The 22854-nt window shown below is 47.2% G+C and overlaps 1 protein-coding gene across 5 annotated transcripts in view; it reads left to right on the top strand.

Annotated features, from left to right (window-relative positions):
• Window positions 1-22854, top strand: part of LOC137532548 (putative uncharacterized protein DDB_G0292636) — a 147039-nt gene that overhangs the window by 101255 nt on the left and 22930 nt on the right. The window contains exons 2-3 of one of the 5 annotated variants that reach the window (XM_068253172.1): window positions 10144-10406; window positions 21078-22300. The exons of 2 other annotated variants lie outside the window; for them this stretch is intronic. In XM_068253172.1, the coding sequence (XP_068109273.1) occupies window positions 10155-10406; window positions 21078-21782 (957 nt within the window). In that variant the 5' untranslated portion in view covers window positions 10144-10154 and the 3' untranslated portion in view covers window positions 21783-22300. Of the gene's footprint in view, window positions 1-9767; window positions 10407-21077; window positions 22301-22854 lie in introns of those variants that run through there. 2 more of the 5 variants (XM_068253171.1, XM_068253173.1) reach the window with 2 other exon arrangements.

Raw genomic sequence — 22854 nt, 5'->3', positions numbered from 1 at the left:
TCAAAGTTACTGAACCTCTGCCTGATTACCGATTACTCTTCTGCCTCACGTTTCTGCTCCGATACTGTCCTCTCTGTTGCCGACTGACCATTCTACTCACCAGTGGGCCCTATCCACTGGTGAGGTGTTAGCTTCACCAGCTCCTCTGGTGAAGTAGTTCTGCTAGGCTGCAGTACAGCCTTAATCGCCTGCTCCTCAGGTGATCTGTGATTGCAGTATTATTTGTAATGCCTGCTCCCCAGGTGTCTTCTAGGCTGCGGTACAGCCTTAATCGCCTGCTCCTTAGGTGATCACTAGGTAGCAGTACGGTCTGAATCACCCACTCCTCGGGAGATTCTATATCTTAGTTCCAGTGTCCCCAGCTTGCTGGGGTTTGTACTTTATTGTACGGGCTGTTCACTGATAGTGCCTCACCAGCCCTTTTGGTGAGGCCTGGTTATTCTATTAAAGTTCTGAGTTCTATTATTACGGTCAGTGTATCAATAGTACCTCACCAGCACCTCTGGTGAGGTCTTGTCTAACTATTCTGTTATTGTATCTGTTAGTACATTCCCAGTACCCTCGGAGGTCTGGCCATATGTAGTAGTACCGAGTAGCTAGTGCCAGCCAGCACCTCTGAAGGGGCCTAGCCTTTATTAGTTCCATCTTGGGCCAGCCAGCACCTCTGAAGGGGCCTAGCCTGTGTGGTTTCTGAGGCTCATCAGATCCACTGATGAGCACCCGTTCTTTATTTATTATTCTCACCAGCTCCACTGGTGAGGTGTTGCTTGGTGACTGATAGTACCTTCCCAGCTCCTCTGGAAGGTTTGGCTAAAACTATCCGAGTCACTTGTATCACCTTTCCAGCTCCACTGGAAAGGTCTGGCGTGGCTTCCTTGCTACCTGTTTTACTAGTTCCTTGCCAGCTTCCCTGGTAAGGAATAGTTGGTCTATCTCCTAGTAGACCTTCCAGGCCATCTGGAAAAGGTCTGTTATTATCTGTCTGATTGGTGTTTGTCTCTTGCCAGCACCCCTGGCAGAGACCAGCTAGACTATTTCTATATTCTCTGTCTGTACCTTCCCAGCCCCACTGGGTAGGTTTGGTCTAATCTGTCCTCTTAGTGTACTGATTGTACCTTGCCAGGTCCTCTGGTAGGCCTCGCGAATTACTAAGTTACCGTTGTACCAAGCATTGCATTCTCAGCTCATTGTGTTGCTATACGGGTATTATTGGTGATTCTGCAGATCACACATAATCTGGTATAGCGTCTGCAGTATTTGGTGATTCTGCAAATCACCAAATACTCAGATATCTGAGTTGCGGCACGAAACCGTTACAAGTTGCTTATATTAAGTGCAAGCTAACACATCCACAGAAATAGAAGATAAATCCAGGGCTGTGGAGTCGGAGTCGGGGCAATTTTGGGTGCCTGGAGTCGGAGTCAGAAAAGAATGCACCGACTCCGACTCCTAATGAATTTAAACTGTAATTAAAAAATAAAATATGATAAAATGTTCTATTTCTCAGATAATAGTCATCATAAGTAATTTATACATACAGTAATAGCTGTGCTTAGTCCTCAAAAATGAAATAAACCAATCAAAATGAATTACTTGTGCTGCTTCAATAAAGCAGTCCCCGTATTTTTAAAGTCAGATATACACATCTGATTGTGACTGTATATATGATGTGTACACAGGAATCTCTTATATATGTTACAGCCAGAACCGTAACATATATAAGAGATTCCATCTCATTGACCATCTCTATTAGTGACACGGCTACACATCAGGCTTTATTCTTACAGCATAGATGTTATTTAGTATATACTAGCCAACCCGCGTCGTAGCATACGCCGCATCTATCTATCTAATAGAGTACGTGCCTCAACCTTGAAGCAAGAAGAAGTAGGCTTTCCATGAGAAAATGTATGCGTGCTCAAACACCAAGTTTAACCCTAGCAAGTCTGGCTTTGCAAATCCGGCCTAATTGGCTATTCATGAGGCAATGCTCATGCAAATATGCATTTGCTTTCGCATGCCAAACTATGCAGGGTCCAGAAACCAATACCCAAGTGTGGTCAGCGACGGGGAGAGCCATCGGCACCCACCTCCCAATATTAAAAACAGGCACTTACCTTAACGTCCATTGCGTTCTGCAACATGCACATTAACTTGGGGGCACCACATGAGAAAGGAGCGAAGCATGGGTCACCCCGAGCTTTAGAGCTCAGGGCTGGCTCACATACAACACTCCAGGGTGGGGGGAGGACAGGCGCAGACAACTCACTCCAGGGCTCACACCACCAGAGCAAGCCATCCACCACCTGCCTCCAAAGGATACAACTGCAAAAAATGCTTTCCATGAGAAAAATTTTGCGTGCTCAAACACCAAGTTTAACCCTAGCAAGTCTGGCTTTCCAAATCTGGCCTAATTGGCTATTCATGAGGCAATGCTCATGCAAATATGCATTTGCTTTCGCATGCCAAACTATGCAGGGTCAAAAAACCAATACCACAAAGTGCTCTCTCGCTGCCTGGGAACCACAGCGGCACCTTGGAGTGGGAGGCTGGGTGGCGCAGCCGCCCCCCCCCCCCCCAAGCGTGGCCAGCGCTGGGGAGAGCCGTCCGCACCCACCTCCTAATATTAAAAACAGCCACTTACCTTAACGTCCATTGGGTTCTGCTACATGCGCATTAATTTTCTCATGGAATGCATTTTGTGCAGTTTGTATCCATTGGAGGCAGGTGGTGGATGGCTTGCTCCGGTGGTGTGAACCCTGGAGTGAGTGCGCCTGTCCTCCCCCCCCCCCCCCTGGAGTGCTGTATGTGAGCCAGCCCTGAGCTCTAAAGCTCGGGGTGACCCATGCTTCTCTCCTTTCTCATGTGGTGCCCCCAAATTAATGCGCATGTAGAAGAACGCAATGGACGTTAAGGTAAGTGCCTGTTTTTAATATTGGGAGGTGGGTGCAGACGGCTCTCCCCGGCGCTGGCCACACTTGGGGGGGGGGGGGGGGGTCGTCCGCGCCACCCAGCCTCCCCCTCCGGGGTGCCGCTGTGGTTTCCAGGCAGTGAGAGAGCCTGGGACCCTGCGGTCCCCAGTTGTATAAAAAGGGGGCATTGGGAATCCTCCCCGTGGCGCTCCTGGAGGCCTGGAGCACACCAAAAACTGCTAGCAGATCCGCAAAATGCTAGCAGATTTTGAAACGCTTTTTCTTATTTTTCTGTAGCATTTCACCTAGCATTTTGCGGTTTTGTAAAGCGTTTTTGGTGTAGTAGATTTCATATATTGTTACAGTAAAGCTGTTACTGAACAGCTTCTGTAACAAAAACGCCTGCAAAACCGCTCTGAACTGCCGTTTTTCAGAGCGGTTTGCGGTTTTCCTATACTTTACATTGGAGGCAGAAACGCCTCCGCAATCCAAAAAATGCCTCACCTCGGGAGTATGCGTTTCAGCAAAACGCCTCCCGCTCTGTTGTGCACCAGCCCATTGAAATACATTACCCAAGCTTATCCGCAGCCGCAAGCGGATCGCAAAACGCTGCCGAACCGCTCTGGTGTGCACTAAGCCGGATAGTGCTAATGTAGCATGTAGCAGGGTGACTGCTTTGTGGTATTGGTTTGTGCATGCATTTGCATGAGCATTGCCTCATGAATAGCCAATTAGGCCAGATTTGCAATGTCAGACTTGCTAGGGTAAGGCCTCTTTTCCATGGACTGTTGATAGGCAGTGAAATGCCTCTCAAACTCTCACAACTGCTCGCTGCTGCCTGGTAACTGCTTGCTGCTGCCTGGTAACTGCTTGCTGCTGCCTGGTAACTGCTCGCTGCTGCCTGGTAACTGCTCGCTGCTGCCTGGTAACTGCTCGCTGCTGCCTGGTAACTGCTCGCTGCTGCCTGGTAACTGCTCGCTGCTGCCTGGTAACTGCTCGCTGCTGCCTGGTAACTGCTCGCTGCTGCCTGGTAACTGCTCGCTGCTGCCTGGTAACTGCTCGCTGCTGCCTGGTAACTGCTCGCTGCTGCCTGGTATCTGCTCGCTGCTGCCTGGTAACTGCTCGCTGCTGCCTGGTAACTGCTCGCTGCTGCCTGGTAACTGCTCGCTGCTGCCTGGTAACTGCTTGCTGCTGCCTGGTAACTGCTTGCTGCTGCCTGGTAACTGCTTGCTGCTGCCTGGTAACTGCTTGCTGCTGCCTGGTAACTGCTTGCTGCTGCCTGGTAACTGCTTGCTGCTGCCTGGTAACTGCTTGCTGCTGCCTGGTAACTGCTTGCTGCTGCCTGGTAACTGCTTGCTGCTGCCTGGTAACTGCTTGTTGCTGCCTGGTAACTGCTCACTGCTGCCTGGTAACTGCTTGCTGAGCACACAGCTCAACAGTCCGTGGAAAAGAGGCCTTAAACTTGGTGTTTGAGCACGCATACATTTTCTCATGCAAAGTACTTCTTCTTCTTGTTTGAAGGTTGAGGCACTTAGTCTATTATATATATATAGATGTTACGGCCAGAACCCGAAGTGTGGCCACTTCGCGTTCTGGCCAGCCACTTCGGGGTTCTGGCCGGCCAATGTGCGAAGTGGCCGCAGCGCAGCGGCCAATGTTAGAAATGGAATGTTTACACTAAGCTACAATGTATTTTACGGCCGTCTCGCTGCGGCCAAATGTATTAGAAGTTGGTTAATTTAATAAAATATAGCCGGCCGCAATGTAATAGATGAAGCCGCCGGCTTTCGCACTGCCTCCTCTCCTCCTCCCCCCCCCCCCGCCTCTCTCCTTTCCCTGCCTCCTATACAATATACGGAGCAGCCGGTGGGGACATGCGTGTCCCGGAGAGTCGTTCGTCTCTCTGCAGGAACGGCAGGATTCCCCTACCGCGAAGAACGACTCTCCGGGACACGCGTGTCCCCGCCGGCTGCTCCGTATATTGTATAGGAGGCAGGGAGAGGAGAGAACAAATATCCAATGGGCTCGCACACTCTTAGATACCAAATCTAGTTTATTCGATTGCGTGACACACCATTCCAAAAACCAACGAAATGGATTGATTACACTAAGCTACAATGTATTTTACGGCTGTCTCGCTGCGGCCAAATGTATTAGAAGTTGGTTAATTTAATGAAATATAGCCGGCGGCAATTTAATAGATGAAGCCGCCGGCTTTCGCACTGCCTCCTCTCCTCCCCCCCCCCCCCGCCTCTCTCCTCTCCCTTGCACAGAGTGTGGGATCGCACACCACAGTCGAGATGCTGAGCCGTATCAATGTCCACAACAAATATCCAATGGGCTCGCACACTCTTAGATACCAAATCTAGTTTATTCGATTGCGTGACACACCATTCCAAAAACCAACAAATTGTTTCGGGGCCCCTCAGGGTCCCCTTTGTCAAGGTAACAGTACAGAATGGTACCGCAATCGAATAAACTAGATTTGGGGCTTGATTCAGTAAACGGTGCTAATCCAGTTAGCACGCCTAAAGACTTTGGGCGTGATAACTAGGGTGCTAACTGGGTCAGCACCATTTACTAAATTTACATCGCGCGCAAAGTCCCACACTGAAAACTTTGCGTGCCCACAGCGCGGCGTGTGCGAAATGTCGACGAAAATGGTGCGTTGATGCGCCTATAAGATCGCATTGCGTGCGACTTTAACGTCACATGGTGCGACATTAAGGTCGCACCCAATGCGACCTTATAGGCGCATCGGGTGCGCTGTTTTTGCGGTGCACGTGCAAAGTTTTGCATGTGGGACTGTGCGCGCGATGTGAATTTAGTAAAGGGTGCTAACCCAGTTAGCACCCTAGTTATCACGCCTAAAGTCTTTAGATGTGAATTTATCATGCCTAAACTAACTAGGCATGATATAGGGCTTTTCACAGGCGTGCTAACACTTAGCACGGTTTACTGAATCGAGCCCTTGGTATCTAAGAGTGTGCGAGCCCATTGGATATTTGTTGTGGACTTTGATACGGCTCAGCACCTCGACTGTGGTGTGCGATCCCACACTCTGTGCAAGGGAGAGGAGAGAGGCGGCGGGGGGGGGGGGGGGGAGAGGAGGCAGTGCGAAAGCCGGCGGCTTCATCTATTAAATTGCCGCCAGCTATATTTCATTAAATTAACCAACTTCTAATACATTTGGCCGCAGTGAGACGGCCGTAAAATACATTGTAGCTTAGTGTAATCAATCCATTTCTAACATTGGCCGCTGCGCTGCGGCCACTTCGCACATTGGCCGGCCAGAACCCGAAGTGGCTGGCCAGAACACGAAGTGGCCACACTTCGGGTTCTGGCTGTAACATATATACTAAATAACATCTATGCTGTAAGAATAAAGCCTGATGTGTAGCCGTGTCACTAATAGAGATGGTCAATGAGATGGAAATAATTCTGCGTTGATTCTGATTTATGCAAATGTACTTCTTTGCTTGTGAAATCAAATAATATGATATGTTGTTAAAATTTGGTTTGGTGACTACGAATTAAATTGTACCTGAGAAGGATGAAAAGAAAAGTTTTATACATACCTGGGGCTTCCTCCAGCCCCCTTCAGGCTAATCAGTCCCTCGAAGTCCACCTCCACCACCTGGATCTTCTGCTATGAGTCCTGGTAATTCAGTCAGTCAGCGCAGTCCAGTTGCATGCCACTTCCACAGCCAGGAGAGTTCTGCACCTGCGAAATAGTGCTGCGCAGGTGTAGTATGCTCCCGGCGGTGGAGTGTGTGCATGCGCACTACGCCAGACTGGCTCAAGTACCTGTCCTGGACTCATAGCAGAAGATTCAGGTGGTGGAGGAGGACAGCGAGGGACTGATTAGCCTGAAGGGGGCTGGAGGAAGCCCCAGGTATGTATAAAACTTTAATTTCATCTGTCTCAGGTTTACTTTGTTACACAGTAGTACTATACTCTACTCTACATATGCACTCTCCACAGAGCTGCAGGGAATCCACTGAGAATGTTGTGTACATTGAACACAGAGGTGTTGTCTATCACCCATAAACCTTGTTCAGATTGTGCATGAAGAATGTGTAATAGAGGAAGAATCTCCTCATTCCCCTGCAGAGTACCTGCACATCATTCTTACATGTACCCACAGTTACATTGCCTAGGGCCTGATAGATGTTCTTTGATCCGGTCTGTACCTTTTACAAGTACTCTTACCAAGGACTAGTTTTAGTTTATAACTAAAGGGAATAAATATGGCAGTCTCCATATCCTTCTCACTTCAGTTGTCTTTTGAAATTCCTAAGCGTTGGCATTTAAGAGACAAATTTCATGTTACATACTTTCAATCAACAAGATTGTAATATGCAAATTAGAGGAGTCTGAGTCGGTGGAATCCTAAACTGAGGAGTCGGAGTCAGTGGATTTTTGTACCGACTCCACAGCCCTGGATAAATCCAATATATAGCAGACACAAAATGGGCAGTATGCAATTCACTTTTTCTCTGCAGTTTTCTCCTAGGAGATAAGTTTTCTTATTCTTCTATTTAGAATAACTTCTCAGCACTTTGCAATGGAAAAAGTACCAAAAAAGGTGAAAAAGTACTGTCAAAATTATTGTGAGTATTTTCTAGCTTGCTGTGACTTAAAAGGCCTTTTATTGACAAGTTAAAAATATTACCTTAGTGAAAACTTTAGGAGAAAAAGTAACCGTAATTGCATAACGGCCCTCGTGTGGTATTCTTAGCAGAGGACCGAACAGAACATTCTGAAACACTGCTAGTGAGAAGTAGAAGTAATTGTGCCTGTAATATAATCCAAGAACCAACTACTGTATATTCTGGCGTATAAGACTAATTTTTAACCCTTGAAAATCTTCTGAAAAGTCAGGGGTCTTATAAGCCAGGACCCATATGCAATTAACTTCTTTTTCATCTGAGTTTTCTCCTTGGTGATATTTGTAAATAAAATGCCTTTTACAGCAAGAAAATCATCAAAATAATTTTGATAGTACTTTTTCCATTGCAAACTGCTAAAAAGTTGATTTAAATTGAAGATGAAAAATTAACTCCTAGGAGAAAACTCAGGAGAAAAAGTGAATTGCATATTCCTTCGGGTGTCATTGATGCCGGGTGATACACCATATCCTGGTACCGTCTCTCAGATCTCGCTGCTGATGACTGTAGTGAAGCTGCGCAGGCGCACATGTTCGAGATCTGAGAGACAGAGAAGGAGGTAAATAGGATACATGGGTGGGCCAGAAGGGTGAACGAGACATGTTTTATGGGCACAGCGTGATCTTCCACACCGCTCTGATACACAGGGAGACAGGGAGAGCTGACCAATCCACTTAGGGGTAGTTGACCAATCCAACAAGTATAAGACTACCATCCGATTCAAGCATTTTAATCAAATTGGATAAAAATCGGTGCCGGCAAGTGCATGCCCGACCAACAATGTGACCAATATCAGGACAAAATAAGTCGATTGTGCATGCTGCAATCACAGGCCTGACTTGCTCAATCGGGTGTGCGGCAAATTCAGCAAGCGATATCGGGATGAGTGACGAACACAATGAAATCCCCAGCGCTGTCCCCCTGTAAAGACATCACACTGTTGGAGCCTTGTTCCATTGTGGGCAATAACAGCTGTTTCCAACTGCCAAAAAGCATCATCTCTTTCCACAGACATCACCTGCCAGCAGTCAAGAGGTCGCTATGTGTTAGATTTCAGAATGTAATTCAGGGAGAGGAAAGATTTTACAATGCGCAAACACTGACTAAATCATTGATAAATAATTATTGCAAAAATTAAGCACTTTTTTTTTCATTTTGTTATTTTCACTGCAGTTCCTCTTTAACAGTAATTTCTACTGTTCTATGTAACAGTTTATTGACAGCAGTTCTGAGTGACACTTCTGCCAGAGAGAATCTGGTATGAGGCTAGTTGAGTCAATGAGTAGATTGTCATTAACTTGGTACAACGGTGTGGGTGGAATTAAGCAGAACGCATGCTGCAATAGTACTGTGACATTATTACATTTATTTACATAAACAGGGCCAAGTGCCAGGGCGAAGTAAATCCTGTGAATACAAAGTTTTATAAATTGAATTAACGTAATCAGGTTACTATTATACAAAATAATTGATGATATTGTCCTGGGTCTCGGTTCTCAATCATTCTGCAGTTATTCCATGATTACTCTGATTGGAAGTAGTGGAGGAGTGATGTGGCTGTATCAGTAATATTGTGCATGCCCAATAAGTTCAAATCAGTTTTCTGTTTTACTCTGCTTCATATGATTGCAGTATCACAGGAATGGATGGTTTATACTGTACCTTAATTGTTGCTGTTTGCTAATCAGGGCCAGTTCTAGCTACAATGGGGCCTGGGGAAAAAGTAACCTGAGGCCCACACCTACTCCCCTTGGTATAGTAGTCAGAGGTTCCCCTAAAGACCCCTACACACACACACACACACACACACACACACACACACCTCTGTCTGCGTAATGCTGTAGGGGGTGGTGGATAATTAGGTGGGGTGGTGGCAGACACTTGGGGGACCCTATGGATACGGGGGCCCTGGGCAATTGCCCCCTTAGCCGATATGGCAGCTCTGCTGCTAATGGTTGCTCTGCCGATATGGTAGCTATGCTGCTCTGTTGCTAATGGGTGCTGATATAAATGTACTGGGGAGCTTATCTGCATTGCTATCAGTGGTGTGACATTCTTTCTAACATCTGGAATATCACTCACAGCTTAATGGTTGGTCTATCTGGTTGATCCTGTAGTCACAGAAGCTTAATCAGAGCCATTAGTAAACATTGCTGTATTTTACCATGAGCATTGAAAAAGGAGTTATACACAACAGTGCTCGCTGGTAGGAACTGCTCCAAAATAATTTCTTCCATGAGGAGAAGCTCCCTACTGCTTTTTGTGCATAGATATGTCCTGCTTTCGAGATAGGAACTGCTGTTTTGATTTTTCATGGAGCAACTACTCTATATCAACTCTTAGTCCCAAACTGAGGTCTACATAAAAACAGAGAAGTTACAAGCAATTAACCAAGCAACCCCACAAAATGGGGAGGATTGCTAGTGCTTTTGGGTCTTTCAACAAACCTGGAGCTGGGCTTCTCAAAACAGCAATTCTGGGTCTCATTCTCATTGGAATACAGTCAATTTTAGACAATGCTTTTGAATGTCCAACTTCTAAATACAGTCCGATTCTTGCAGGATGCTATAGCATGGCATTTTTCCTTTGTCCGGCCATCATCTTTTTGTTCTTGGGATTAATGTATTTTCCTGGTGCCAGCAAGAAGCATTGGTGTCCATGCTGGTCCAGCAAGCATACATTCTTCTACGTCACTCTACAGATCATAAAGGCACCAATAATTTGGCTCCTGATTGCAGTGACAGATGGACGATTCTTGGCCTGCTTTGTAGTGGCAGTTTCCCGCTATACGCTAGATCGTGAATTTTACCTATATGTGTTCCAGGTAAGGAGATCATCTGTTTCACCTTTTGAAATTCAACAAGATTTATATTTTTGTTTGTATCTACATGGAGGAGATCTTCTCTTCCTTAGTTTCACCCAGGCTGTGATTTGGTGTGTTTCAAGGCCAGAATATTATGGTCATCCCTAACATGGGGAAAGAGAAACAGGAACAGAAGTCTTGCAGAGCTACCAGGGTCATTTGGGAAGTATGGTAACAGCTGTTTAATGTTAAAGCAAACCTTTGACATTTGCAAACAAAGTAGACTCTAACTTCGGGAGAAGGAAGCCTCTGGATTCTCCAGAAGCTTCTGCTGTCCCTCTCCACCTTGCTGTTCCAGGGTTGTGTCCTCCCGAAGCTCGCAGCTTTTCTCCCATATGAGAATGAGCATGAACGCACTGCACCTGCTCAGTAGCACAGACCCACTTAGGCTTTAGCAGGAAAAGCTGAGCCCAAGCATGTCTGCGAACCGTTGACAGGGGCTTGTTGACAGTATTCTGAAGGACAAAGCGCTGGAACGAGCAAGCGGTGAAGGATGGGGTAAACCTCTGGATTATCCAGAGGCTTCCCTCTATTGAGGCGAGTACCTATTAGGAGCACTATTTTCCCTACAGGTAAACTTTAATCAAACTTCTATTTAAACAGTTAGCATATCTTTTTAGAAGGTTTTCAATCCCTTTGTTGTAGTAACATCACACTCTTAGTGTATGAGTTGGAGGGATTGGGATGGGGTCATATTATTGCTGCTGTATAGTTATCCACGTTCTGTGTTCACATGACAAGTGGTGAATATATAGAAGAGGTTAACCTGACAGATGCAAGTTAAGTTACACAGAAAGAATACCTTGCGTGAGAACCCTGTGGGTGGAGCCTCAAACAGCCAATCATATTTCTTTCATTTCAATGGGAACATTTACATTGATGCCAAGGAGCCCAAAGCTCATAAACTTAATCATTGATTAACTGTGTGTCAGCATTAGAAAAAATGGGTGGAGTCAACAACAACGAAAGACATACCCGGGTAACACCGGGTCATAAGCTAGTATGTTATAAAGGAGGAGAATAATGTGTTATGAAAAGAGGTTAGTCACAAAGATGATGTCAGGCTTGTCTGGTCAATGACTATAGGTCAGGCTGTATGCCCATATGACTGACCTATAGCCCAGCCCGTAACATCTGCAAAATCTACCTAGCATAAACTACAATGCACCCTGCAGGTAGATGCAGCATATAAACTGACAGATAGTAATCCACCGACAGAGCCTGTAACTAGAGTGGGGCTGAACCTCCGATTTTCGGTTCGCGAACCGGGTTCGCGAACCTTCGCGGAAAGTTCGGTTCGCCGAAAAGTTCGCGAACCGCAATAGACTTCAATGGGGATGCAAACTTTGAAAAAAAAAAAACAATTATGCTGGCCACAAAAGTGATGGAAAAGATGTTTCAAGGGGTCTAACACCTGGAGAGGGGCATGGCGGAGTGGGATACATGCCAAAAGTCCCCGGGAAAAATCTGGATTTGACGCAAAGCAGCGTTTTAAGGGCAGAAATCACATTGAATGCTAAATGACAGGCCTAAAGTGCTTTAAAACATCTTGCATGTGTATACATCAATCAGGTAGTGTAATTAAGGTACTGCTTCACACTGACACACCAAACTCACCGTGTAACGCACCGCAAACAGCTGTTTGTGTAGTGACGGCCGTGCTGGACTGGTGCGCACCATGGCGAGAGTGCAGGTTTTGGTGGCTTTACAGCCCATATGGTCGCCTGGCTGATGTAGCTGAATGACAGAACAGTGACTGTCCAGCTGATCAAATTTGGTCTGACCACAATGAGGCAACGACCTCATTATCGTGGGTGTACCCCCCGAGACACTCATCTAGGCGCCGGTCATTGCTTCATTGTGATACGCAAGCCCCTTCACCACGGCAAGGTAATGATCACGAAGGGGAATGGGCGCATGTACATGCCTTTTCTTTTGTTGTTGCAGCTGCCCGCAGTGCAGCCAGAAAAATTAGGCAGTCATGTACACGCACCAGAAAAATTATTACAGCGGCCGCTGCTAGCAGCGGCCTAAAAAATTCAGCAATCCGCCTGGAGTCCCGGACCCTGTTGGTGGTAGCGGAGAAGGTAGTCAAGCGGCCTGCAGGCAGACATGCTGTGTGGAGGGACTGGGAGCGACTTAGTCTTCTTGGGGCAGGCCAGGCAGCCAGCCACACGGCGTGCAGGCAGAGATGCTGTGTGTGCGGGGACTGACTTAGTCTTGGGGCGGGCAGCAGCCCTCCGGGATCCATGCCTCATTCATTTTGATAAAGGTGAGGTACTTAACAGTTTTGTGACTTAGGCGACTTCTCTTCTCAGTGACAATGCCTCCAGCTGCGCTGAAGGTCCTTTCTGACAGGACGCTTGCGGCAGGGCAGGAGAGAAGTTGGATGGCAAATTGGGACAGCTCTGGCCACAGGTCAAGCCTGCGCACCCAGTAGTTCAAGGGTTCCTCATCGCTGTTCACAGCAGTGTCTACATCCACACTTAAGGCCAGGTAGTTGACTACCTGCCGTTCCAGGCATTGGTGGAGGGTGGATCCGGAAGGGCTATGGCGAGGCGTTGGACTAAAGAACGTCCGCATGTCCGACATCACCATGAGATCGCTGGAGCGTCCTGTCTTTGACTGCTTGGACACAGGAGGAGGATTAGTGGCAGTGGTACCTTGCTGGCGTTGTGCTGTCACATCACCCTTAAAGGCATTGTAAAGCATAGTTGACAGCTTGTTCTGCATGTGCTGCATCCTTTCCACCTTCAGGTGAGTTGGTAACAGGTCCGCCACTTTGTGCCTGTACCGAGGGTCTAGTAGTGTGGCCACCCAGTACAGCTCATTCCCCTTGAGGTTTTTTATACGGGGGTCCCTCAACAGGCAGGACAGCATAAAAGACGACATCTGCACAAAGTCGGATCCAGATGTACCATCCATCTCCTCTTGCTCTTCCTCAGTGACGTCACGTAAGTCAACCTCCTCCCCCCAGCCGCGAACAATACCACGGGAAGGTTGAGCAGCACAAGCCCCCTGCGACGCCTGCTGTGGTTGTTCTCCTGCCGCCGTCCCCTCCTCCTCCTCCCCCAAAGAAACACCTTGCTCATCATCCTCTGAGTCTGACTCGTCTTCTGCACACGACTTCTCTTCTTCCTCCTCCTCCCCCCTCTGTGCTGCCGCAGGTGTTGAGGAAACAGCTGGGTCTGATGAAAATTGGTCCCATGCCTGTTCCTGCCGTAACTGTTCCTGGTCACGCTCATTCGCAGCTTCATCCGCCACTCTACGCACAGCACGCTCCAAGAAGTAAGCGTAGGGAATCAAGTCGCTGATGGTGCCTTCACTGCGGCTCACCAGGTTGGTCACCTCCTCAAACGGCCACATGAGCCTGCATGCATTTCTCATCAGTGTCCAGTTGTCGGGCCAGAACATCCCCATCTTCCCAGACTGTTTCATTCTACTGTAGTTGTAGAGGTACTGGGTGACGGCTTTCTTCTGTTCTAGCAGGCGGGAGAACATGAGCAGGGTCGAATTCCAGCGAGTCGGGCTATCGCAAATCAGGCGTCTCACCGGCAAGTTGTTTTTCCGCTGAATTTCCGCAAAGCGTGCCATGGCTGTGTAAGACCGCCTCAAATGCCCACAGAACTTCCTGGCCTGCTTTAGGACATCCGCTAAGCCAGGGTACTTTGACACAAATCTTTGAACAACTAGATTCATGACATGTGCCATGCAGGGTATGTGTGTCAGCTTCCCCATATGCAAAGCGGCAAGCAGATTGCTGCCGTTGTCGCACACCACGTTGCCTATCTCCAGGTGGTGCGGGGTCAGCCACTCATCCACCTGTTTCTTAAGAGCAGCCAGGAGAGCTGCTCCAGTGTGACTCTCCGCTTTGAGGCAAGACATGTCTAAGATGGTGTGACACCGTCGTACCTGGCATGCAGCATAGGCCCTGCGGAGCTGGGGCTGTGTAGCTGGAGAGGAGAACTGCCACTCAGCCAAGGAGGAGGAGGACAGTGAAGAGCATGTAGCAGGAGGAGAGGAGGTGGCAGGAGGCGAGGCCTGCCTGCAAGCCGTGGAGGTGTCACAATTTGGTCCGCTGCGCCCTGCTTGCCATCGTTCACCAGGTTGACCCAATGGGCTGTGTACGTAATGTAGCAGCCCTGCCCGTGCTTGGCAGACCAGGCATCCGTGGTCAGGTGTACCCTTGACCCAACGCTCTTCGCAAGAGATGACACCACTTGCCTCTCAACTTCACGGTGCAGTTGGGGTATGGCCTTTCTAGAAAAATAAGTGCGGCCTGGCATCTTCCACTGCGGTGTCCCAATGGCCACAAATTTACGGAAGGCCTCAGAGTCCACCAGCCGGTATGGTAACAGCTGGCGAGCTAACAGTTCCGCCACGCCAGATGTCAGACGCCGGGCAAGGGGGTGACTGCCCGAAATTTGCTTCTTCCGCTCAAACATTTCCTTCACGGACACCTGACTGCTGCTGTGGGCAGAGGAGCAGGAAGCGCTCAAGGGCAGAGGCGGAGTGGAGGAGGGTGCCTGTGAAGGTGCAAGGGAGAAAGCGGCAGAAGCAGATGATGCACCTGAAGGAGGAAGAGGAGAAGGAGGGTGACTTTTCTTTTGTGTGCTGCTGCTGCTTTTGCTCAGGAGGTGGCCATCCCATTGCTGTTTTGTGCCTTTTCTCCAGGTGCCTTCGTAAGGCACTTGTCCCTACGTGAGTGTTGGCCTTTCCACGGCTCAATTTTTGTTGGCAGAGCGAACAGATGGCTTTGTTCCGATCTGAGGCACACACATTAAAAAATTTCCACACCGCTGAGCCACCCTGGAATGTGGGCACTATGGGGACCTCAGCAGCTGATGCTGAAGGGCAAGTTGGCTGGCTGTACATAGGTGGCGATACATGGTGCCGGACACTGCCACCAGCTGTTTCTGACGAAGAGCTGCCCCAGCTTCTTTCAGCAACTTCTCTCCTCCTACTACTCTCTGACTCCCCCTCTGAACTGTCCCCCTCTTCATCTCCTCTATTGGGAACATAAAGAGGATCCGTATCATCGTCATCATCGTAATCATCCTGCCCAGCTTCGCTTGCCTCAGAAAAATCCAAACATGCACCATCAGTAGGTCCTTCATCCTCCTTACACGTTACATCCATAGTGTTGCTGCGTAACTCAGACATATGAGCTGGTGAAAATTCATCTGGCTGTAACAACAATGACTGTGCATCAGTGATTTCACCACTAAATAATTCTTGCGAAGTGTCAAATGCAGCGGAAGTGGTGCTAGTAGTAGCGCTGGTGGCTGAGCAAGATGAGGTGTTCTGTCGCTAAATACTCAACCACGTCCTGACAATCTTGGGAGGTGATGGGATGTGCCTTCTTCCGAGCACTGTACTGTGGGCCAGGTCCACACGAAATTACATTTACACGACCTTACAGACCTGCCGGGTGGCCTTCCTCTGGCTCTGGCACTACCTCTTCCTCTACCTGTTTTGTCCATATCGGGTATACACGGAGTGGTATATCACACTGCGTGCACTCACGTAGGTAGGTGGGTTCACTTAACTGCACAGGTATGCACACTGATGCGGTGGGTTCACTGAACAGAACAGGTATGCAGTGGCGGGCTCACTGAACAGAACAGGTATGCAGTGGCGGGTTCACTGAACAGGTATGCAGTGGCGGGTTCACTGAACACAACAGGTATGCAGTGGCGGGTTCACAGAACAGGTATGCAGTGGCAGGTTCACTGAACAGGTATACAGTGGCGGGTTCACTGAACACAACAGGTATGCAGTGGCGGGTTCACAGAACAGGTATGCAGTGGCGGGTTCACTGAACAGTACAGGTATGCAGTGGCGGGTTCACTGAACAGAACAGGTATACAGTGGCAGGTTCACAGAACAGGTATGCAGTGGCGGGTTCACTGAACAGGTATGCAGTGGCGGGTTCACTGAACACAACAGGTATGCAGTGGCGGATTCACAGAACAGGTATGCAGTGGCGGGTTCACTGAACAGTACAGGTATTCAGTGGCGAGTTCACTGAACAGAACAGGTATACAGTGGCAGGTTCACTGAACAGAACAGGTATACAGTGGCCGGTTTACTGAACACAACAGGTATGCAGTGGCGGGTTAACTGAACAGGTATACAGTGGCGGGTTCACTGAACAGAACAGGTATGCAGTGGCCGGTTCACTGAACAGAACAGGTATGCAGTGGCGGGTTCACTGAACAGAACAGGTATGCAGTGGCGGTTTCACTGAACAGAACAGGTATGCAGTGGCGGGTTCACTGAACAGAACAGGTATGCAGTGGTGGGTTCACAGAACAGGTATGCAGTGGCAGGTTCACAGAACAGGTATACAGTGGCGGGTTCACTGAACAGAACAGGTATACAGTGGCAGGTTCACTGAACAGAACAGGTATACAGTGGTGGGTTCACTGAACACAACAGGTATGCAGTGGCGGGTTCACTGAACAGAACAGGTATGCAGTGGTGGGTTCACTGAACAGAACAGGTATGCAGTGGCGGGTTCACTGAACAGAACAGGTATACAGTGGCGGGTTCACTGAACAGAACAGGTATGCAGTGGTGGGTTCACTGAACAGAACAGGTATGCAGTGGTGTGTTCACTGAACAGGAATACAGTGGCGGGTTCACTGAACAGAACAGGTATGCAGTGGCGGGTTCACTGAACAGAACAGGTATGCAGTGGCGGGTTCACTGAACAGTACAGGTATGCAGTGGCAGGTTCACTGAACAGGTATGCAGTGGTGGGTTCACTGAACAGGTATGCAGTGGTGGGTTCACTGAACAGAACAGGTATGCAGTGGCGGGTTCACTGAACAGAACAGGTATGCAGTGGTGGGTTCACTGAACAGAACAGGTATACAGTGGCAGGTTCACTGAACAGAACAGGTATACAGTGGCGGGTTCACTGAACAGAACAGGTATGCAGTGGCGGGTTCATTGAACAGTACAGGTATGCAGTGGCAGGTTTACTGAACAGGTATGCAGTGGTGGGTTCACTGAACAGGTATGCAGTGGTGGGTTCACAGAACAGGTATACAGTGGCAGGTTCACTGAACAGGTATGCAGTGGTGGGTTCACTGAACAGGTATGCAGTGGTGGGTTCACAGTACAGGTATGCAGTGGTGGGTTCACAGAACAGGTATGCAGTGGCAGGTTCACTGAACAGGTATGCAGGTATCCAGTGGGCTCACTGAACAGAACAGGTATGGTGGGCTCACTGAACAGAACAGGTATGCAGCCAGGAACAAGCTAAGCCTAACTAATCTTTCCCTATGAGAGACGGTCTGCAGCAGCTCGCCCTACTCTCACTAACGCAGGGACACGAGTGAGCTTAATGGCCGCCGCTGCCTGCCTTTTATTAGGGGGGAAGTGGCTCCAGGGGCTAGTGTAGCCTAATTGGCTACACTGGGCCTGCTGACTGTGATGTAGAGGGTCAAAGTTGACCCTCATGGTGCATTATGGGGCGAACCGAACTTCCGCAAAACTTCGCCTTGCGGGACCCGAACGCGAACCACTGAAGTTCGCATGGAACCGTTCGCAGGCGAACCGTTCGGTCCAACTCTACCTGTAACAAGAAATGCAATGGGCACAGTATTCACAAATATACAGTGGGTTGCAAAAGTATTCAGCCCCCTTGAAGTTTTCCACATTTTGTCATATTACTGCCACAAACATGAATCAATTTTATTGGAATTCCACATGAAAGACCAACACAAAGTGGTGTACACTTGAGAAGTGGAACAAAAATCATACATGATTCCAAACATTTTTTACAAATAAATAACTGCAAAGTGGTGTGTGCATAATTATTTGGCCCCCTTTGATCTGAGTGAAGTCAGTTGCCTATAGACATTGCCTGATGAGTGCTAATGACTAAATAGAGTGCACCTGTGTGTAATCTAATGTCAGCCAAATACAGGGCAATCTTGGAAGAAAACCTCTTGGAGACTGCAAAAGACCTGAGACTGGGGCGGAGGTTCACCTTTCAGCAGGACAATGACCCTAAACATAAAGCCAAGGCAACAATGGAATGGTTTAAAACAAAACATATCTATGTGTTAGAATGGCCCAGTCAAAGTCAAGATCTAAATACAATCAAGAATCTGTGGCAAGATCTGAAAACTGCTGTTCACAAACGCTGTCCATCTAATCTGACTGAGCTGGAGCTGTTTTGCAAAGAAGAATGGGCAAGGATTTCAGTCTCTAGATGTGCAAAGCTGGTAGAGACATACCCTAAAGGACTGGCAGCTGTAATTGCAGCAAAAGGTGGTTCTACAAAGTATTGACTCAGGGGGCCGAATAATTACGCACACCCCACTTTGCAGTTATTTATTTGTAAAAAAAAATGTTTGGAATGATGTATGATTTTCGATCCACTTCTCACATGTACACCACGTTGTATTGGTCTTTCACGTGGAATTCCAATAACATTGATGCATGTTTGTGGCAGTAATGTTTCCAAAATGTGGAAAACTTTAAGGGGGCCAAATACTTTTGCAACCCACTGTATCTGAGAATATTGTCACCAGCGGCCTAGTAGTGGATGCAGTCCAGATGAATGAAGCAGATGACTGTAGTACAAGCCCAGCTGCAGAGTAGTCCAGATATATCTTCAAGAGTAATCGTGGTCGAGGGAAAGCCAATATCAGGCCAGACAGCGTTCTATTGTTATCCAGTGACAGGCAGAGGTCGGCAACAGGGAATCAATCAGAGTAGCGTGGTCAGGAACTAGCAGAAGTCGGCAACAGGAATCAAGCACGTTATCGTGGTCAGGAACAAAGCAGTCGGCAACAGGAATCAACAGGATGAGAGCGCATACCCAGCAACAAGCCCAAGCAAATGCTATCAAGGGCAATGTCTGGGAGTGCTCTGTGTTTAAATACAAGGCCTAACTAATCAACACAAAACAGAATTGAATTCAACCAATAACATTCCAGAGTGTCAGCGACCAGCTGACACACATGCACTACTGTTTACATCTGTGGAGTGCGTACTGGGAACGCGTCCTCCGCTTTTCCAATGCTGTGCAAGAATCACCCTGCGTCTCAGTGACGTCAGCGACCCGCTGAGAGCAAGAAGTTCGGGCTGCGGCCTGGATCTCGGCACCCAAAAAACTGCAGATCTCACAAATGAGTTGCATTAGGAGCTATCGACCACTTGAAGCAGGTGGAGATGTATGAACTGACTCCACTCCACTTGGGGTGTACAACCTGGACTAGATGCGGTCGCTCTCTTGGTTAAAAGACAATGACCTTCAAAATGGTATACACCGTATGAGGCAAGGCCTGAAAACTGCAGATCTCACAAATGAGTTGCATTAGGAGCTATCGACCACTTGAAGCAGGTGGAGATGTATGAACTGACTCCACTCTACTTGGAGTGTACAACCTGGACTAGATGCGGTCGCTCTCTTGGTTAAAAGACAATGACCTTCAAAATGGTATACACCATATGAGGCAAGGTATACCCCTCCAACCAGGGAGGGGGGGGGGGTATATATATATATGCACAAAGGATGTAAGAGGCACCCAGGGGTCGATAAAACTGAGTTATAAACACACACAAGGGAAAAAGAGGAGGTGGTTTACCTCAATAATGACAGTCTCATACAACAATAAAATGTATTAGTACAGTCAATAATTTCCGTCGGTCTGAGCCCTTTTCCTCAGGCTAACTACAGTGGAAAAAGGTTTACCAGCTAAAGTAATGAGCGCCTCTTTGTGTTTTTAACTCAGTTTTATCGACCCCTGGACGCCTCTTACCCCCTTTGTGCAATAAAGGATATATCCAGTGAAGAAGCATCCCCTGAAGTTTTTGGGTGCCAGAGGTTAGGGGGTTCTTCCCTATCTCTAATTCAGAAATCATATAATTACTAGTATACCTTAAAACATACCTTAACACTAAATTCACTTTTACTGAGTCAACCCCAAATATCTCCTCAGACAAACAGATTGCTGAAGGTAAAGTCCATAATCTTTGCCACTTTCCCTGAATGGCCTTAAACAGCAGAACATTCAGAAATACTATGGGCCTGATTCACAAAGCGGTGCTAACAGTTAGCACCCTGGTGAAAAGCCCTTTATCACGCCTAAACTCTGTTTAGGCATGATAAGTTTAGGTGTGATAAGTTTAGGTGTGATAAGTTTTTAGGCGTGATAAGTTTAAGCACCAACTGGGTTAGCACCGCAGTGCACAGCTGTTCAAAAGTTTTGCGCCAGCAAAGTCTGGTGCACTTTGCATAGAGTTTAATGGCGCTGCTTTGCGTGCGGGACTTTGCATGCGATCTAACCTTATCTAAACTTAGCATGCCTAAACTTATCATGCCTAAACTTATCATGCCTAAACTGAGTTTAAGCATGATAAAAATGGTTATCACGCCTAAAGTCTCTAACTGGGTTAGCACCGCTTTGTGAATCGAGCCCTATGTGTTAGCAGTGCAGCTGATTGAGAAAATACATGCATTTCGTCCTTTAGAATTCTTGCAGCTTTACTTGACTTTAGTTTAGCTTTATCATATTGTATGACTGTTGAATATATACTTCAGTGGTGTTGATCTGAAAATGCTCTATAATCCTTTCTTCTGGAATCCTAATCATATTTTTTCCCTCTCAGACAACAGGTGTTTTGGCCATCACCCTACTTGTTATTTTGTCATACGTCTATTCGAAGCTGCCTTGTGATTGCTTCTCAGAGAATAAGCGCACCTATCGAGTGCTACATCATGTGGAGACCATCCTGGACAAAGAGAAACATGAGAAGCAGCAAGCAGAAGACAAACAAAAGTTCCTGGAAGGTCTCCATAAGACAGGCGAGTTCAAGTATAGGAGACTGCCGAAGTACATGCTAGATGCACGGCACCTGCTGAATTCCAAGCTGAAGAAGTGCAGTACTGCCGAGCCACATGAGGGGGGACATGGGGAACATGAAGAAGGAAAAGATGAGAAACATGAAGAAGGGGAAGATGAGAAACATAACAAAGGGAATGATGAGAAACATAACGAAGGGGAAGATGAAAAACATAAAGAAGGGAAAGATGAGAAACATAAAGAAGGGAAAGATGAAAAATATAACAAAGGGAATGATGAGAAACATAACGAAGGGGAACATGAAAAACATAAAGAAGGGGAAGATGGGAAACATAAAGAAGGAGAAAATAAGAAACATAAAGTAGAGAAAGATAAGAAACATAAAGAAGGGAAAGATGAGAAACATAAAGAAGGGAAAGATGAGAAACATTTAAAAGAGGAAGATTGGAAATACAAAGAAGGGGAAGATGGGAAAACAGTACAATACCCCCCACCGGATTACTTACCATAAACTCTGTATTTATGTTGAAAAACACTAATTAAAAACAAATTAAGACAAAGAACAACTCTAAGGAGAGGGATATAGAGACTGCCATATTTATTTCCTTTTAAACAATACCAGTTACCTGCCAGCCCTGCTGATCTATATGGCTGCAGTAGTATGCGAATCACACCAGAAACAAGCATGCAGATAATCTTGTCAGATCTGACAATAATGTCATAAACAACTGATATGCTGCATGCTTGTTCAGAGTCTATAGCTAGGTAGAGGATCAGCAGGGTAGTCAGTCAACTAGTATTGTAAAAAAGGAAATAAATATGTCAGCCTCCCTCTTGTTACATTTGTCCTCTAACTTGATGTAAAAGAGGTGTATTACTGTATAAAGAAGTGTAAAAGTAGATGTATGCACCCTGCAAGGCCAGGGTATTTTTTCTTAATGCTTGAGACTTCTGGATAAGTGAGTTCTGGATAACAGGGGTTTTACTGTAGTAATGGGGAAGAAAGTGGAGGGAGGGAAGGCGGTAAATTATTCTGGGGGAAAGAAGAGATGGAGGAGGGGGGGGGGGGTGTCAGGGTTGGGGAGGAGTGAATGGGGATAAAAAGGGACGAATGTGAACAGTTAGTTGGGGAGAGGATGAGAGGATAACCTCATATGAGAGGATAACAGATAAGGAGACAGATGGGGAGAATAAGAGTAAAAGTGGCCATTAATGATCCAATATCCTGAACGATTAATCATCCGACTATGTGTGCCCACCAACGATAAGCAATCCGATCCAATCGAGACGACTGGTGGTTGGGGAAGGGGCGGGGAGGAAGACAAAGTAAGGGAAGGAGGGAGAAGTGAATGGGCATAAAAAGGGAGGAATATGAAAGATTAGTTGGGGAGAGAATGAGACAGATGGGGAGATTGAAAGTAAAGGTGCCTATTAACGATCCAATTTCCTGACCCATCAACCATCAGATCAGAACAGATTGTGCAGGCCCACCAACGATAAGCGATCCGATCAGACAAAAAAAAGTTCCAAAATTCAGATTATTAAAACGATAGAACAATCATTCATCGCCGATTGGAACCAAT

This window comes from Hyperolius riggenbachi, chromosome 9, assembly GCF_040937935.1.
Source record: "Hyperolius riggenbachi isolate aHypRig1 chromosome 9, aHypRig1.pri, whole genome shotgun sequence".
Lineage (NCBI taxonomy): Eukaryota > Metazoa > Chordata > Amphibia > Anura > Hyperoliidae > Hyperolius > Hyperolius riggenbachi.
This window is presented reverse-complemented; position numbering and strand designations above follow the sequence as displayed.